Here is an 18,643-nt window from a genome sequence, read left to right on the forward strand (position 1 = left end):
GTCTTTCATTAAGATGGTTTCTTAATTTGGCACGGGGGTTGGTTGGTTGGTGGGAGGGGGTGTGGTCCAGGACTGTCCACCATCCATTAGGGTAAATATTTTCCAGGATCTACAATACAAAAGAGATCACTCACTTTGTAATTACAAACTGAAGAGCCACTAGAAACTATTTTTATTTCTCAAATAGAAGTCACCTACTATTAGATTATTGAAAAGATCTGTTAAGAAAGCTTTCATCTTTTTGGAGTCATATAGGCTCATTCCTTAAGGCTTTATCTCAATTTAAGTGATTTCTGAGGTTTTGCTCTGCAAGTCTGGAAATTTTTTTTTATTAATCACAGAGAAGGTAGAATATCATATGCAGATCAATATAAATGAAAAATGAGAACAGATTTGTTTCAATCAATTTTAAAAAGCATTGAGGTGAAATACTCTTTGAGTCTTAAAACTCATTTTCTGATTTAAAGAAAATAATAAGTACTGTCAAGAATAGATTGTATAGTATAATATGAACATAACATTGTATGGTATAACTGCTTTTTAGACTGAGGAAAATTCCGCAATTACGATGGTCAGTGTAAGACACAGTGTGCTTCAGTGCAGGTATCAGACATTCAAATTATCCAGCTGAAGTGTTCAGCAGTTGGTCACTGTTGACAAATTGGGCTCTTTTTTATAGGGTAAAAAGAAAAGTTAAACCTGTTACTTTTATAATAATACAACCCATTTGAAGACTGTTGACCTTTTAGTATTTCTAGAATGAAAGGACCACTTGTGGTTTATCAGTTGATATCAAAGAAGAAAAAAAACAGTATGTGCTCATAATATGAAATAGATGTTACACTCTAGGCAAAATGATTTTTTAAGCTGCATTGATGCTTTATCCACAGTCCCATAGTTTACAGCAAGCAACTGATTTATTTGCCATGAGACAGAGGGCAACAATTTAGTTATTCAGATTTACTTGTGCCACTTGGGTTTGATGTGTTGTCTTTCCTCTTCTACAGTGGAGCACAGTCACTGATGAGTGGTTCAAACCCTATGTTGGGGTGCAACACTGGTGCCATAGCCCCTGCAGGTATAAATCTGAGTGGCATTTTACCCCCAGGAGGTCTGGTACCAAGTGCGCTGCCCGCTGCAATGCAATCTGCCTCTCAAGCAGGTCAGTGTGACTGAGTGGAAAAGCCACCCTCCAGACAGGGACAGTGTGAAAACATTTTGTGAGAAAAATGGACTGAAGTGGCCATTGTGTGAAGAGGTTGTGTATTTAATGGCTGGAGATCATGAACAACGTACATGTTTTTGTATTCAAGGTGTAGGCTGTATTGGAGATTATTTGAAGCTGTTTTTTGGTGAGCTAGGCTGGGAATACACAGTCAAAACCTGGGTTGTTTGGTGTGCTCAGTAAGAACTTTGAGAGAAACTCCAAATTCAAATGCAGTTTTGATAATGATGACTGCCAGAAAAAAGGCATGATTGAACTTAGAAAGAGGCCTCACTTTTTAAATGTGTGGGGCATTTTATTCTGGCCCTGGTACTACTTTACTCTTGTACAACAATTAAGTAGTCCCCTATTGCCTTCAAATGCAACAATATAAATCTTAAAAGCACAATTTAAATGATCCATTTATTTTTTTCTGAACATATAAAGAAAAAAAGTCTTAACATATGGTTATAGAATGAAAACAGTAGACTTCAAGGTATCCATCCCTTACGCTAAGAGTCAAACCTGTCTAAGCCATACTGTAGCAATGTTTATCTAAACTGTCTTTAAATACCTTCACTAAAGAAGATTCCAGTCTTCCTCAGTAGCTGTTTGGAATGGTTCATTATCCATGCAAAATGTTTCCTTCTAATTACAGTGCATCTCCTGAATTGCAATTTTTTTTTTCTCCTGTACCTTTCAGACGTGAAAAATAGTTGTTCACTCTTTCTCTTTACCTTCTAAGTATCAAACATGCTGTCATGTCCCGCATTTGTCTTCTCTTTCTGATAGGTCGTATTTTTCAAACCTTTCATAATCCTGTCACTCTTTTCTAGACTGTCCAATTTGCTTACATCCTTCTTAAAATGTGATAACCAAAACGGGACACAAGCCTGAGCTTGGCTGATTTACCACTGTGGAGCACAGCAGAATAAATGCATCTCATCTCTTTCACAACATTCCTGTTAACATTTCCCCAAGTGAGGTCTGCTTATTTTTTATCTGTATTTTTTGCAACAGCATTACCTTAAGATAAGAATGGCTTTACTGGTTTAGGCCAAAAATCCATCCAGTCTATATTCTGTCTCTGACAGTTGCCATTAGAGGATACTGAGGAGAGCATTTGAGATGAGGCAAAACTGTGAAATGAAACATCCCTTGTCTACAACTGTACCTCTTCTGGCAATCTACAGCTTTGAGACTTTCTCAGCTGAAGAATATCCACATGGATCTTTGTGCTTAATATCCTGTGATAGATTTCTAGTCTGTGGATTTATCTAATTGGTTTTTGAAACCATGTGTAATTTTGGAATCTCTACAGCATCTTGTGACAGTGAATTTTATAAATGTAAACTGTGTGAAGAGGTTCTTTTCTTTTGTGTGCTCTGTAGTTTGTGATATGGATGATTTGGATATGTTTGTGACCTACTGTAACTTGTCATGTCCTTTCTTGCTGTATAGACACAAAGATAGTTAAAATTTCGTACTTAGTCATTTGTCTTTTTTTAATTCAGTGTTACTGAGCTTTGGACCATTTCTTCAATTCACGAGGATCACTTTTAGTCTACTTCTGTCCTTTCAAGCACTGTCAACCTCTGTGTTGTCACAGATTTGTACATGCTGTGCTGTCACCCACAGAACAGATGCGAGTAGTGAGCTGAGCTAGGTCTGTGCCAGACCTCCAGGGCTTCTGTTTGATAGCTGCTGTCTTACTGGAGCATTGCTCAGATTTGGGGTGGGACTGTTTTCTGTTAAAGATTGATAAGACTGTTTTACTTAATTGAGCCCTTGGACTTTTTTGGATTTACTGTACAAACAGTAAAACTTTATAAAGGCAGAAGAAGGATCACTGAAAACTAACTGCTGTGGTGTTCTCCACAATCACCTTTATGTAAATGCATGAACAGGTTACAGGTCACAGTGTTATGTAGTGATACAAGATTGCTTTCCACTTAGTCAGTTCTTGTGCACTTGGAGTCTGAATAACTATAAACTGTATTATGGAAAATGCAGCGTTGTATTAAGTTTACACTTAATTTGCACTTGCCACTATTACACTTGTATTATACTTGTGTTATTATACACTTAATATTAAGTTCACACACAATTTACGCTTGCCAGTTTTCCAACTTCCAGATGTTTAGAAATAGTCCCAACGGAAAGGTATACTGCAAAACACAAATACAACTGATTAAAGACACACTACTAATAAAAAGATGTTTTCTTTAACAGGCAGCCCATTTGGTTTGAAAAATACATCAAATCTTCGGCCCTTAAATCTTCTACAGGTAATTGATATACTTGGAACACAATAATAATGATAATTTCTTATCTTTCTGTAGAGACCTACTTTGTGCTGCTTACTGCACTGCCCCACACAGATCTTTGGAGCCAGTTGGCCAGACCATTTACTAGAAATCTTAATTGCATATTTAAAAGGCTCAGAGTAAGAGAACAGACTACTTCCATAGAGATACCAGGTGGAAGTTATATTTCTAGCTCACAAAAAAGGAGATAATTCTCAGTAACAATATAAAGATGCTGACATTTGGATTCAAAAGATTAAAAAAAATACAATCTTTCAGGATTTGCCTAAGGTTTCATTGCAGATCATTCTTTATACTAAAGTTACAATTATACTGTACAAAACAGTGTAGTAGAATCACTCAGAGGTTACATGTAGAATGCCTAAAAGCCAAGCTCAGCACACACAGGTAGGTGCAGTAATAGGTTTAAAGAATTTTTGATAATGGATGTGGAAGTTCATGTAAGACAGGGATTTTAGAAGGTCTGTAAATGCTTTCTTTACACTAAGCATACAAATACAAACATGTGCAGATGTTTATTATGTCAGAGTTGCATTTAAAAGCAGAACAGGGATTGTTTGTGGAACTGGATGGAGTTCCCAGACCTTGAAGTCAGCTGCCAGATGCAGGTGCAGAATTGCAGCCTCAGTGTTCCACATAGGTTGCACCACGCTTCAAAAAATTACTACCAGCTTTGCTACTTCCTCTTCCCACTCCTGTATACTCCAGAAACATGGAAAAGAGCAGGCACAGGAGGCAGTTATGCCTGAGTGGAGCTCTTCTATAGAATTAAATATTTCAGTGATTCCTTGTTGAAGGATATCCTTTCAAACTCGCTCTGCCACTCATATAAACCAAGAATAATTCAGCTGAAATACATGCAATTAAAGCTGAGGCAAGGGAGAGGAATCAAGGCCATTTCACTATCTGTTAAAATTCAGTGGAATATTCTGAAAGTGGAAATTTATATACAATGCTGTTGAAGACTGACATTCATCTTTCCAATATCAGTACAGTATCTGCCATTTTAATTAAAATAATTAAAATGTATTTTCCTATGGAAATATCTTTCTATAAGTTCATGCAAGTTTGTTTTCAAAGCATGAGCCTTTTTCACAAACAGCATCAATTGTAAACTAATTTTAAAGCCATTACAAAACAAAAATCAAGCCTCTATGAAGTATATCACGATCAATACCATGCTCATCCTAGAACAGTAGAAAACTCAGCAGTTTGATTGAATTATGCCTTTTGTTTTTAATCTTCAACAGCTTCCACGTGGTTCACTTATTTTTAACCCACCCCAGCAGCAGCTGTCACAGTTTTCTCCACAGCAACAATCTCAGCAGCCTACAACCTGTAGTCCTCAGCAACAGGGAGAACAGGTGTGTGATAACAGCCCTCAGACTGGGGTGCGTGGATGAAACAGCTTCTCCTATTCTCCCCATCTCCACAAGTAAATGAGCCATTACCCAATAAATCTGAAGCAGAGGGAGAGGAAAGTTTTCCTCCTAAACTTTCTCAAACAGCAGACTGCAGCGGCTCTGTTGCTATGGCGGGAGTTGGGTTATACTTACTTATTTATATCCTGTATAGAAAGGCTGTAACAAAACAAGTGGCTGAGCATTGTCTAACTGTCATGAAGACAGCCAGCCCCACTGTGTGAATGGTGTAAAATCAGCTTAGTGCTGTTTTTTATAACTAACAGATATATCAGATGAACAGGGAAAAAATGCAGAGTTATTAGAGTAACCGAAACTTGTTACTGACACTGCTGTGAGTTGGCTTACAACCCTCACTGCTCTAGTTCAGCAGAATTTTCCTTGCACCAAAGGAAATATCATTTGTTTTTAAAGCTGTAATCATAAGACATTTGCTGTACTGCTGCCTGTAATTAATGTTAAAAGCTTTAATCACTGACAAAGTCCAAAGTCTTGATAGAGACCGATCCATCCTCAAAATGACAAATTCTGAGTGGTTAGTTGCACCTTAAACATCCTAAGGTAGAGGTAGCAGGTTAATACTTAAAAATCCTAACCAACATTGATGCAGCAGTTTGAGAAAAACAGCTGCTCTGCTTTTGTGCTCATCTTCCCAGACATGCAAGCCTTCACCAAATACTCTCTACGGGATACTCAAGTTTGTTATAATTTCACCTGTGATATTGTAAACTCTTCATAAATAAGATGCCTCTTTCAAATTTTTTATGGTATATAGCCTCCTGTGCTATAGGCCTTGTTCTGGATGGTGGGACAGTTTAATGGTTTTATAGGAAACTTTCCAATTTGTACACAGCATCTAAATCTCTGAATGTCAGTTAGTAGTTGTACTACTAAAAAAAAAATCATGGGACCTTGTACTGTTGGGTTTTATTTTCTAGATATTTAACATCAAGGGCATTTACAAAAAGGCTGATGTAGGCAAAGTCCTTCTTGTGGCAGAAAGTTCTTCTGGAGAAAATCCATCTCTACATTGGTTAAATTGCCCAAAGGAACTTCTCTCATACCTTGCATTATAGAGGAGGGGGTCGTTGGCTAAAATGAGCTGTTATGAACACTAGATTCCTTAGCTTTCATAAGGATAGGAATGTATGTGCTCATAGTGCTTAGTGAAAAAACATAGGTACAAAAACAACAGTCATTTTCTGTGCTACCAATATAATGTAAATAGGCATTCTCTCGCATACTTGGGGATTTTCCCCACATGGTGGTTCTATGATTCTTAGCCGTCATGGAGGTGATGTACAATCTTTTGGTCTGCTTTTCCTAGATCTTAGTGCCATTATAATGTAATGCTAAAGAAGCATTACAACTCCTGAACAGCACCAGCTTTTTAATGATTGATAATCCATGCAGTTTTCTCAAATTGTGCATATAATGCTTTATTTCCCTGTGTTATAAATCAGTGCATAATTTAAGTTATAGAAGAGATCATCATTCACCACCCTCTAACTTCAGGAGACACTAAGTCAGACTCTACTAATTCCATTAAAGTGATTACTGTGAAAACTACTCTGTTCTGAAAATACAATTTTAAAAGTGGGGTCTGTATTTTTATGAATTAAGGAGTGTGTCGTACAATATGAACATGGAAATGTATCAGGCTTTGCACACTTTGATTAGGACCTTTGCACATGGATATCTCAGGGTCCCCTGAAGACTTTGGGGCTGGGAATGGGACAGGAAATTGTCATATGATTACAACTATAAAGTGCAGTCTCTGGTAGACTGCAGAAAACAGACAACTACAGTGTGGGACTTGTGCTGGGTAACAGGAACAATACCATTTCTGCCAAAACAAAGCTGTTCTGGGATATTCGGTATCTGTTAGTGACTACACCATAGCCTGCATCTACACGCACTGGATGAGCATTAAATGTTTTTAAATGGCACTTAAGAAGTTTGCCTTCACACTGGCTTTATTTGCTTATTCACTGATAACGGAAGTTTGGTAATAAGGATCAAGCTTTTCATTTTTGCTAGGGGTCTGACCAAGGTCCATCCAATCAAGATCAGGCATTATCTGCCCAACAAGCTGCTGTAATTAACCTGACTGGAGTAGGGAATTTTATGCAACCTCAAGCCACAGGTATGTGCTTGCTGAGCTTCCTTTTGTAGCTAAGTGTTTATGTTGGTAAATTCACACTGAAATGAAGTTTGGTCTTAAGGAAGTCTTATGTTAGATTGGAATGATTTACTGTTTATTATCAGGACATGAATTCTCTGAGAAATACTCGACTCCTAAAGCATGCACTTCTCTGCTTTGTTGGGCAGTTAAGTGCCATCAATTGATTGTATCACAAAAAAAACAAGTTACACTTAAAAAGAAAATGAAGGGAACATCATGCCAGACTTCATTAAAGAATGTTTCTTTAACTGTGTGCTTAACATCCAGTGTGAGAAACCTTTGTATCTCCACATGCACTTCATGATCTAATTATGTTCTAACAGAGTATGTATATCATGTATACTTTATTCTGCACTGGTCTCAATTTGACTCTGAAACTAATTCTATTGATCCCCCTTTCCTGTTACATTGTATTCCTATGTCTTCCTCCCCTGACCAACTCAACCTGACCTCTTTGACCTGCCTGCTTTCCCCTTCTCCTTTCTCAGTGTTGTCTCAGCTTGGCTCTGCCGTGAACAGACCTGGGCAAAGCCTTCCTCAGCAGAGACTCCAGCTCTCTTCTGCCTTGCAACAGCAGCAACAACAAGCCTTGCAGCAGCAACAGATACAAGTAATCCAGCAACTTCACTCTGACTGTGTTTAAAAAAAAATTAAATTAAAAATACAATTCTTGGCTCCAAAATCAAAAATTTGCCCTTTTGGGCTCTCTTTTTAACTAATGCAGTGAAGGTCTTGCAAATTGAAGGGAAAAAAAACCAAAACAACACAACCAACATGTATCTGGCAAACCATCATGCAAGACCTGAAATCTGTGGTTCTCTCAGCTTGGAGCACTGAATTTATTTTTATTCGTTTAAGCCCTCCACCTTCCTGATTTGCAAACATTCAAGGGGTGCTTGTGGCACATACCTAAATACTATATATACCAGGTGTCAAGATTTCAAAATGGCATGGATGTAAGCACCTGGAAGTTCAAATGTAGCACTGCTACAGTCAGTACATGGTAGCAAGAGTTTTGCAAAGCATTCCTTTACCATTCAGATGCTTAATGAAAATATTTTAGCATTTTTTTAGCACACAGTCTCCTCTTCGTAATACATACAGAAAATTCATATGATGCATACACTGAGAAGATACCAAATTAAAATAGGTACTGTGTAACCCAAACACTCAGTGAAGTTGCTGAGTTACTGCAGTTACTGCAATGAAGGGAAAAGGCAAAGAAACAAAGCTGTGCACATTCACATGTAAAATGTTAGCTTGTGCCCTCAGCAGGCTTCTGTGCCACTGGTGCTGCTTGACTGTACCTATTACTCCAGTACATCGTGTGTTCCTTTTGTTAACCCGGTGCTTCCTCATTTTTTCTCTCTCCCCACCCCTTCATTCTTCCTGATGTGAAAGCTTTATAGTCAACACTGACAAGCTTTTTCTCCCTTCTCCTCCATGGCAGCAGTTGCGATTCTTGCAGCATCAAATGGCTATGGCAGCGGCAGCAGCACAAGCAGCTCACCTGCATCATCAACAGCATTCAGGCAGCCACTCAAAAAGTAAAAGGAAGAGAGGCACACCAGCCCCTCCAAAATCATGAGACTTGCCTCCCCCCCAAAAAAAATTGAAGGGTTTGGTTTTTTTTCAGATTATTAAGGAAAAGGCTTAAAATTAAATTAGTGTTTTATATTAATGGTGGGAAAAGGAACTTTTGACATTACACTAAAATAAATGAACTGATTTTGGAAGCCAACCTTACAGAACTTAGAAATTTCATCTACAAAACTCTAGGATCTGGTTTCCTCAAGTCACTTAATTTTTTAACAGAATGTTTTATCTTGTATTTTTTACCACTCAACAATATTGTACATAGAATAAGGGTGAAAAACATTTTAGAAAAAAATGAACTTTGTAAATGTAGTATTGATATTTGTTTATTTAGTATAAAAGGTTTGTGAACACTGTAACAAATACAATTTTTACAAATCCATTTTTGAAAAGAGCTCTCTTTTTGTTCACTTGGGTGTTATACTTTTTATTACTTTGTCTATCAGCTTCTTTACTTCTTTGTGTCTTGTAATTGCTCTGGTGATACAGTCCTGAAGCTTGGCTCCTGTAAGAGGACTTCCACCTAAACATTGAAGGGAACAATTTGATTTTCTATTTATACTTTGGTTACATGTATCTAACTGTGATTCCCAAATGCAAGCATTAATACAGTAATTGTCACTACCAGCACCTTTCACCTGGGGGGCATACACATTTCCCAGCCCTAGCTTCAGGCAAAGATAATGGAAACAAACAAGAGCTGTAACAGGAGACGAGCCCAGAATTTGTCCTCTGCTGTGATTGCTTTTTGAACTTTAGTCATGCCACCATCATAAAACTCCTTTCAAGAGCAGCTAATTTAATGACTATTCAAGCAGACACTCTGTTACCATAAAGCACCTGCACCTCACAAAGCAAAGCAGGTACATAATCTTTTCTTGACCTAACATCATCATCTCCATAGGTTTCTTTGTAGTAAATTTACAAGTACCTGGTTTATGGACAGAACACAGTCTGCCTTCTTCATCAGTTACAACGGTTACTGTTCCAGTTGCTAAATCTTCTTCTTCAGCAGTTGGATCAACAATGAGTAACGTGCTTGTGAAAGAAATGCATGCAGATACATTGGTTTACATTGCTCCATTCATGTTATTGCAAAATACAATTTTTACTGTACTCTTACAAAATACTTGCAGATGGATTTAGTACTCAAGCTTATCTGTAAAATGCACCAATTTAAAAAGAAAGAAAAAAAAACAAAAATGTGGGAGATTCCACATAATCATGTGTTTATGACTGTGGAAAACAGGCATAAAAGCCATTTCATAAATTTGTGACAGTGATGTATTGCAGGAAAATACCACTAAATTGCCATTTGCAGCATGCAGTATGAAATATATCAGTCATTATTCTGTAGTTACACCAAAGACTGACAGGTTTTAGGTGGAGGCTGCACTAATTTCTACCAAACACTTTAAAGCAAAACTCATTTCCAATTATAAGTTCACCAAAACAGTTCTCAATTTGTTTTCAGTGAACTCTACTCAGATTGAGAACAGTTCAAAAACAGATTTAGTGGGTTTCTTGAAGCAGCTTAATCTGGCTGTCATACATCACATGAGCAGTTCAATGCACGGCTGTTGTACAGGTCACTGCCACAGGAGCAGCCCTGCACCAGTGCTCCTCAGCCATGGCCACACTAACCAGCAACCTACCACTTCTATTTATTCAAGGAGGCCTTTTATGCAGAAGAAAAATGTCTCTGGAAGCCAGAGTATGTAAAGCATTTCATTGAAAGGGCTGTATCAACAGCTCTAGAAAAATTAATAAACCAGAATTTAAAAAAAAAAAAAAAAAATGCAAACCTCACAACACAGGCACACACTCCCTCAACACTTAGTTTTAGGAGCTAAAAACAAGTAACTTGTTTGTTTGATGGAATAGTTGGTTTCAGGGAAGGAAACAAAGCCCAACAGACACTCATGCAAAGCCTTCTTCCCCAGGCAGTTTTCTGGTCCATGTGTAAGTATGTGTGATTTGTGTGTAATACCCTACTGACAGCTGTCTGCCTAGTATGTTACCCAAATGTTCAGTGTACAGCAAACTTCAGACCCGGCAGAAATGGTATTAAAGCAGTTAAGCAGAGGCACTCTAAAGTACCAATAATGTCCTGTTCTGAAGCATTTTGGTAATCACTTGGTCAACATTTGAGATTATTCTCTCCCCACCCCATTTGTTATTTGGATGAAAGGCCCTACTAATCATTTCTGTGAATACACATTTATGTGCCATAACCCCCCAACCCCTCCAAACAGACCTAAATCTTGAATAGCACAGTGAGCACTATCCTGTCACTTTCTACTTTCTAAAGGGATGTCACCAGGAACTACTGCATTTCTTTAAAATAGCAGCAGAACACATCCTTAAAATTCTCAACCTAATGAAGAGCCAGTAAACAGTCTCAGATGAGGAGTCAAGTTATTAGATGTGATTACTTTGAATTCTCATAATCAGATTGTTTTCCTACACAAACAATGACTTAAGCATGCTGGTTACACTTCACCTTGGGTAATTATGTTTTCAGTTATCCAGGGGTTCTATTCTAACTGGGCTGTTACTTCTTACTTCCTTTTTTGACTACATCCTTGGAATAAGCTGTTCAAAAACCCATATTTTCTATCACTTATTTACACAGGCTTCTAAAACATTAATTGCACTGGTTTTCATCTTAAAGATACTTCAAAACCTAAACCAGTACCCATCCCTGTACTTCTGAGCTTATCTTTTAGGCTGGGAACTGTTTCTGCTGTAAGTCACAGGAAAAAGCTGTGGAGTACAGACTGCACTTTGCTGTGTGCACTCATTATATCACAGAAATAGAGGCCCCTTCAATGAGAGAGGCTGTGGATTTAAGATGGGTGGAGGAGCATTGCCTGAGGCTCCACACTGGTCCAAGGCAGAAGTGCAGAAACATCACTGGTGGCATTCTCTGTCTTTCATTTGTTTTACAGACACTGTTGTTTCCATAAAGTACAAAACCTTTTAGAACTTACTCATCAAATACAGCAAATGATGTGGCAACTGGATGCTTTCTGATAATCAAAGGATTCTTCTGTTTTAAATTAACTTCTGATAAACCAGTTTCTTCATTTATCGTAACCAATGGCAATTGCACTGAAGAGATGAAAAAGTGACAGTGGTCTAATATTAAACATTGGCTGGGTTTAGCAGGCCTAAAGATGTTGACAACTACTGAAATATTTAAGCTGTTCTTTTAACCCACTGAAAATCAATCAGGATAAAGTTTTACCTACGTTAATGGTACTCTCTACAAAAAAATTCTTCAATTTGTGGAAAGCATTTAACTTAGAACTACCATTTCAAGGAAGTATTTGATCTTTGTACTCAAGGTACAGAAGCTTTTCTCCTCACACAGAAACATTTTCTACTTCCAAAATGCCACACAATTAAAATACTTTAGAGTCATATTTAACCGAAAGTATTTTTTCGCCAAGTCTACTGGACATAGAGGAATTAGGAATATAGCCTCATATCACGAATTTTATATATCTGTAGAAACAGTGCAACCTGACCTTCATCTAACTCTTGCTGTGACAACCCATACATTGCTGGTGACAAGGAGGACAAGAGCAAAGTAGCTAGGGGAATTCCAAGGCTGGCTATTCACAGTTAGAAAGGGAGGCCTTGCCATAAAGCTTCCCTTTAAACTGCTGCCTTCATGCATCTATAAGCCACACACTTGCAAACACAGTCCACACATTTTTTCACAAACTATAATGCATTAAGCTAGGAAATACATAATGCATTAAGCTAGGAAAGGAATATTCTGTTGTGACAAAGTATTTGTGTAAGCAAAGCTTCGAACAGCTCATCCTGCCTACATTATCCAAAATACATAATCCAAGTAATACCCTGATACAGATGTTAAACTCGTTCATGGCCACTGCTGAAAGACTCAGGTACCTGACACCAAAGAACACATTAGTCTTTCAAGAAAGCAATAATAAGCATACAAAAAGACCCTATTTTTCGGGTGTTACACACCTATGGCATCCCAGCATCATTTCCACCTTGTAAATGCATTCAAATGACAGGAAACAAACAATCCCATGAATCAGTTACCTACTTATCTGGATTCAAAACTAATGCATTTCTCCAAGCAACACTAATCAGAACGTCTCTAACTCTCTAAGGAAGACTTACCATTTTTTAATGCTGCCAACAAAGCAAAGACACTGGCATCCAGAAGGTTTCCATCATAGTCCAGACATATGATATCACAGTATAACACCCAAGCAAGCTATCAAAAAAGGTTTGCACACGTGAGTTATTACATCAGCTAAGCAACTGACGTGCAATATATAAGAAAATTCTTGCCACACTAAATACAGATGCTTATTTCTATCATTTGATTTTTGCACTTAGAATGTAAACTAAGCTACGAAGACTTAAAAGCAAAAACAACACTAAAACCCCCTATTAACCTTAAATACCTTTTGTATTTGTACTCATGTACAGCTACTGTGATCTTGTTATTATCTTCCTCTTCATTCTGAGATACAACTTACCTTGCCATTGGCAATACACAGGTTTTCTTTCACTATCATCTGTGAACTAAAATAAAATGAGAGTAAGCAAGGAAATAGAAAACTGTCTTGCAGTTGCTTGTATTTTAACAGCACTAAGATGGTTCTTACTTTTCAATCACATCTGCAATGAACTGGCTCGCTGCTTGAGCCTCTTCACCAGGTGGTCCAGAGCGAAACCTCTCTGCACAGAGGGATGGCAGCTCTACATTTGGAACTAGGTAGGAAGAATCATTAGTCATAAACCAAAGAAAGCAGGCAATGGGTAATCAAAAATAAAAAAATAAATAACAGATGCTCTTAATACCATTTTATATACTTCTAATGAAAGGCAAGACCGAGAATTTTTCAGTCAAGCCTTCTTAATTCTCCCCTCAAAAATGAAGTTGTGCAAGAGTTTGTATCAAAGAACTTGTAGTACTCCTTGTACCCAGAAACAATATATTCCATGGAAAAGCATGTACTCCTCGCTACCACTCTCTGTTTATAATCCTTGTCTGGCTATCATGACCCACGCAAATTCTTCTTTAAGTGTTAAGCACTTTACAGCAGATCAAGAAACAGCAGCATTTCCATGCCACTGCCTGACTTTACTGGTATGCTGTCTGCTTTTCATCAACCATTAAAACCTGAGGCTTTAGACTTGAAGTAAAAACATGAATAAATATTCATGAAAAAAACCTAAGCATAGTCAAGCTCACTGAAAACAAGATACTTGGGAGATGCCTTAGAAAAGGGGGATTTCATCTAAGCTCTCAGTTCCACAGAACTACTTTATTTCCAAAGAAACTCCAAACAGGAGTGAGGAGGTACCACTGGGACTTCCAGATCTCTGAGAAATAAACAGTTTTTATTTCACTGTTTTTAAGAGTTACATTTTTTGCCTACTGGGACTTTGAAACAACAGCTAACATGCCTTTGCACAACCTTGCATGCCACTTTATTATAGACTACCTTCTCCCTCTTAAGATACACACTGCTGCAGGTTTCCTTCCATGCCCAGCCTAGAATCAGCAATAAAGAGGCAGCTGTATATGGGAAACTCACAAGCAGAGCAAAGGGAATTCTAGATGCCTAGATGTCAATTTTGAAATTAATTTGAAGGAATGTAATAAAATTTGATCCAAATGAATTTTTTTAAGAAATCTTCACAACACAATTTTCACAACCTTTTAGCTGAAGCAATACAAAACCTGAGTAAGATCCATACTAAAACATTTACCAATATATCCCTTATTAGCAGAATCCACTGCAGGTGCAGCAAGTTCCTGGAGAAATAGAAAGGAGAAAACGAAGACCAGAATTTTGAACAAAATATTTTACAGCTGTTCTATATACAAATTGTTGTTTTTTCCCAAGTTATCATTACAATGAGATTTTAAAAAGCCGTTTTTAATCAGTCCTTCTCTGTAAATTTCCTATGAAAGAACTCAGTAAAGGGATGAGCAGTCACTTGTCCTGCAGGTCATGGCAGGCCAGCAGGAGAGTTGAGGCTACAAGGCATTCAAGAGTCCAGCCAGCTCATCCCCAGTGCACTTACTGATCGATGTTCAGGAACTTTTCAATTAGAGAGCTTTTATCTAGAAATCACAGGGACTTTAGTTTTGTACACATCTTTCCCCATACATGATGGGCATCACAAAAATACATGCCCTCAGACTATACAGGTAGGATTATACAATCACATTATATATTAACTTTCAGGCCTGGTGGTAACTCAGGTGAAAGACTGTAATTGCTTCTGACTGGCACATAACTGTAACTCCAAGGGCAATTAATTCTAAACCCAAATGCACAAAGTCAGCTAGCAGATAAACAAAGATAAAAACCAACCATACCGCTTTTACTCCACAAATCACTGTGGTATTTCCTAACTTCACCAGGGCAGAACCATCTGCAGTTGTAATTGAACCTGAAGAGAAAAAGTACTGTTCAATAAAACCTATTTTCCCTTCAAAGAGCATTAAATAACATCTAACCTTCACAAAGTGTTTGCTTTCCATTATTTTATACTAAACATAGGATAAGCAAAGTCTCAAATCCAGACTGGGACAGAATCTCTGTATTAAACAGTCAATCACACAGAATAGTTGAAGTTCTCCAGCCTACTGAGGCCCCTCTGGATGGCAGCACAAACTTCTGGCACATCAGCCACTCCCAGTTCGGTGTCATCTGCACATACAGGAGCAGAACTGACTAATTACACTGTGCACATTAGCCCAGGAACAGCACTGAAAACAATGCTCAAGGATATTATTGTACCATGCATTCTCATTCATGCTTGTTGGAACTGTAAAGAAAAATCCTTCCTCTTCCTGGTTTCCAAATGGAAGAACCAAGAAAACCCATTAGCAAGTCATTAAGGTCAGCACTATAACCCGATATTAATAATACTTCCCCCATTATTATTATTCCACGTAAGCACTTGCCTATGTTGACAGTGGTTGTCCGAAATTCACCCAACTCTCTTCCATCAGGCCTACAGTTCTCTTTCTAAAGAAAAATTACAAACTTCAAATTAGAAAACATACTTTATCAAGTAACATTTTTTGCTACAGAAGTTCATAAAAAATAATATTCTCAAAAATGCTAGGGAAAACTCAGTCACACTCTAGCTGGCTTTTCATCAACTGATACACAGTTTGTGGTTAAAAAAGAAAACCCTTGATTTTTAATACAAATTTAAATTTATTTAGACAATATAACAACTGATTGTCTCATGGGTAGGTACAAAAGGAGGCTAGATTCAGAATATCATCCAAGAATGAACGTGCACTGGTAACTTAAAATCAGAGTTTCTACTTGTCTGCATTGTTTAGTGGAGCTCTTAAAATAAGTGAACTAAAGAAATAAAAGAAAAGCCCTGCACCCAAAGAAAACCCAACATTCAATTACCATCAGTCAGAACCTGTACAACACATAACCCTTCTGTTAGAAACTGAAACAATATTCCATCATTTTAGATCTGAATTGTTACCACAGTTTCAAGCTTTTTAAAAGCAAACACTTTTGGTTCAATTATGAGAACCAAAACTGCAGTAATACTGGGCCCATTTCTAAGTCAATAAAACTTCAGTAATAGATGAACTCATTTAAGGTAACAGAAGTCAGTGTTTTTCCTCCACAGTTATAGTCTACATGGTTAGCAGCAATAATCTCTACTATTAATTTTTGTAGCATCTAAAAGCCTTGTTTGACATCATTTTGTACTAGACAAAAACCTACATCACCATCGTGATCAAATTTAACCTGAACTCCTTTCAAGACCAACAGAAGCATTTACCCATCAAGATGAACAGCATCAACACCACAGATGGAAAGAAAAAACATGTTCTGAAGAGCACAAATGTTTTTCAACTGCTCAGAAATTTTTTGGTTTTTTTTTTCATTTTCCATTTCCATAGTTTCAGATTTACATACAGACCAGTTAGAAGAGCAAAAGCAAGCAAGTAAAAATTACGAGGAATTTGTACAGGCATCTCATGTTTCACTCACCAAAAACCTCCTGTAATATTCCAAAGGTTCCACAGTTCTAGAACAAATAGAAAGAGAAGTTCAAATGCAAGCTCCCAAGTAGGCAAGACACAGCAAAAGAAAACAAAGATCAGCAAGCACAAACCCACAATAATAATTAATCTGTGAGTCAAGATGCCTGACAAAGCTGCTTAGCAATACGGCTACAGAACAAAGAGGAAATTCTAAATTCATCTAAAAAAAACCCCATGTTTTCCTAAATTCAGTTCCAAAATGCTTCTTCCATACAAGGAACCTGTCTGTGTATACACTTAACAAAAACTGCTAGCTTCAATAATCCTATCAGCTTTAAATCAAAAGAAGCGTTTAGTGACAGAAGGGTGTAGAATGCCTTTCAAGGAATGCAAAAAGGAAAATTTTGCTAGAATGTGTGAAATATCTGTTAGTTCAAGGACTGCATTCAGATGCAGGAAATTGTATAAAAATTTTAAATTATTCCATTTTTCTTAGAGTCTTTGAGAAATATAAAATTACAAAATATGCTTCATGCAGGGCTTCAGATGAGAAATAATTAATGCTTATTATTAATTGTACACTAGTAACAGTATTTGTACATTAGTATTTTAATCAGGGATCATTAAAATTAAAAAAAAAAAACCAACACTTTTATAAAAATGTTACCAGTATTTAAACAAAGCATTCACAGATTTGTTAAAACAGTACTTCTGGGGCAGGGGTGGAAAAAAGATAAATGGAATAGGCAAGTTTTCCAAATGCAAACTAACATACAGAGGCATCTGTAACATCTAATGGCCAGCATGAACTGGCTCCTGTTGGCTCCACATGTGTTGGTCCTGTACGACTGGATTATAAACCCAATACAAGGTCTGCTGTCTTCCAGTTCATGAAACAGCACTTGCTAAAGCTTGTTTGTCGCTTTTAAGCCATAGACACAGTAGAACCAAGGGTGCTGGGACTGCCCAGAGAGCCTGCGGATGCCCCATGCCTGGAATTGTTAAAGGACAGGCTGGACGGGGCTCTGAGCAACCCGGGCTAGCAAAAGGTGTCCCTGCCCACGGCAAAGGGATTGGAACTGGGTGACCTGGGAAGATCCCCTCTGACCCAAACCATTTTGCTATTCTAAAACGAGTAGTTATAAATGGGAAGTCATTGAATTCCCGACAGTTTTAACTTCCTTATAATGCTACAAGCTGTGTAAGGGGAGGGTTTAGGCTGGAGAGAAGGAAAAGATTTATCACCTAGAGGGTGATTGGGCACTTGGAACTGGAACTTCGCCAGGGCAGAGGTCACAGCACCAAAACCGCGGGAGCCCAAGCAGTGTTTGGATAACGCTCTCAGGCACATGGTGTCACTCCCGGGGGTGTCCTGCACAGGGCCAGGAGCTGGGCTCGCTGATCTCCAAGGATCCGACCCGCAATACTCTGCTACTCTGCTACCAGGTAGCTCCGGGCCTCACTGAGATGCGCTTTTTGCGGGGCCTTTTCTTGGCTGGCCAAACCCCGCTCGCTCAGCCTTTCCCGCACACGTCGGGGCTCCACAGCCTCCGCAGCCCCAACCCCATCCCGAGGAGACGCGCCGAGCCCGCTCTCCGCGCGCGCCGCCGCCGCGGTAACCGGACAAAGCCCGCAAGGGTCCCCGAGCGGGCAGGGGCGGTGGGAGCGCGGGCAGGGGCGGTGGGGCCAGACCGGTGGGAGCGCGGGCGGGACCGGTGGGAGCGCGGGCGGGAGCCGGCACCGGCGGGACCGCGGCCGCCGGGCCCAGCACTTACTTGAACGCCGCCGCCATGGCGGTGCCGTCTCCTCCCCGGATGTGGCGCCCCCTAGCGGCCCGCCCTCCCGGCGGCCTCCGCGGGCGGACCGGCGGCGGTG

At 38.7% G+C, this 18,643-nt stretch overlaps 2 protein-coding genes across 18 annotated transcripts in view; one reads left to right on the forward strand and one right to left on the reverse strand.

Annotated features, from left to right (window-relative positions):
* Positions 1-9,115, forward strand: part of SUPT20H (SPT20 homolog, SAGA complex component) — a 29,557-nt gene extending 20,442 nt beyond the window's left edge. For 9 of the 16 annotated variants that reach the window (XM_058829888.1, XM_058829898.1, XM_058829890.1 and 6 more), the window contains 5 exons: positions 1,008-1,162; positions 3,437-3,492; positions 4,782-4,895; positions 6,993-7,098; positions 8,588-9,115. In XM_058829888.1, coding sequence (XP_058685871.1) covers positions 1,008-1,162; positions 3,437-3,492; positions 4,782-4,895; positions 6,993-7,098; positions 8,588-8,688 — 532 coding nt within the window. In that variant the 3' untranslated portion in view covers positions 8,689-9,115. Of the gene's footprint in view, positions 1-1,007; positions 1,163-2,040; positions 3,304-3,436; positions 3,493-4,781; positions 4,896-6,992; positions 7,099-8,587 lie in introns of those variants that run through there. The other 7 variants (XM_058829893.1, XM_058829901.1, XM_058829902.1 and 4 more) reach the window with 4 other exon arrangements.
* Positions 3-18,627, reverse strand: EXOSC8 (exosome component 8). 2 transcript variants are annotated; one of them, XM_058829909.1, is made up of 12 exons: positions 18,544-18,627; positions 16,776-16,812; positions 15,710-15,773; positions 15,119-15,192; positions 14,503-14,548; positions 13,392-13,497; positions 13,263-13,308; positions 12,898-12,994; positions 11,727-11,847; positions 9,665-9,771; positions 3,310-3,372; positions 3-109 (listed from the first exon to the last, which is right to left on the reverse strand). In XM_058829909.1, the coding sequence occupies exons 1-12, from the start codon at positions 18,558-18,560 to the stop codon at positions 87-89; spliced, it is 801 nt and encodes a 266-aa protein (XP_058685892.1). In that variant the 5' UTR covers positions 18,561-18,627; the 3' UTR covers positions 3-86. The 2 variants fall into 2 exon arrangements, with proteins under 2 accessions (XP_058685892.1, XP_058685891.1); XM_058829908.1 differs by lacking the exons at positions 3-109; positions 3,310-3,372 and adding an exon at positions 9,042-9,256.
* Between the last annotated feature and the right edge of the window lie 16 nt (positions 18,628-18,643).

Source organism: Poecile atricapillus, chromosome 1 (assembly GCF_030490865.1).
Source record: "Poecile atricapillus isolate bPoeAtr1 chromosome 1, bPoeAtr1.hap1, whole genome shotgun sequence".
In the NCBI taxonomy this organism is placed as follows: Eukaryota; Metazoa; Chordata; class Aves; order Passeriformes; family Paridae; genus Poecile; species Poecile atricapillus.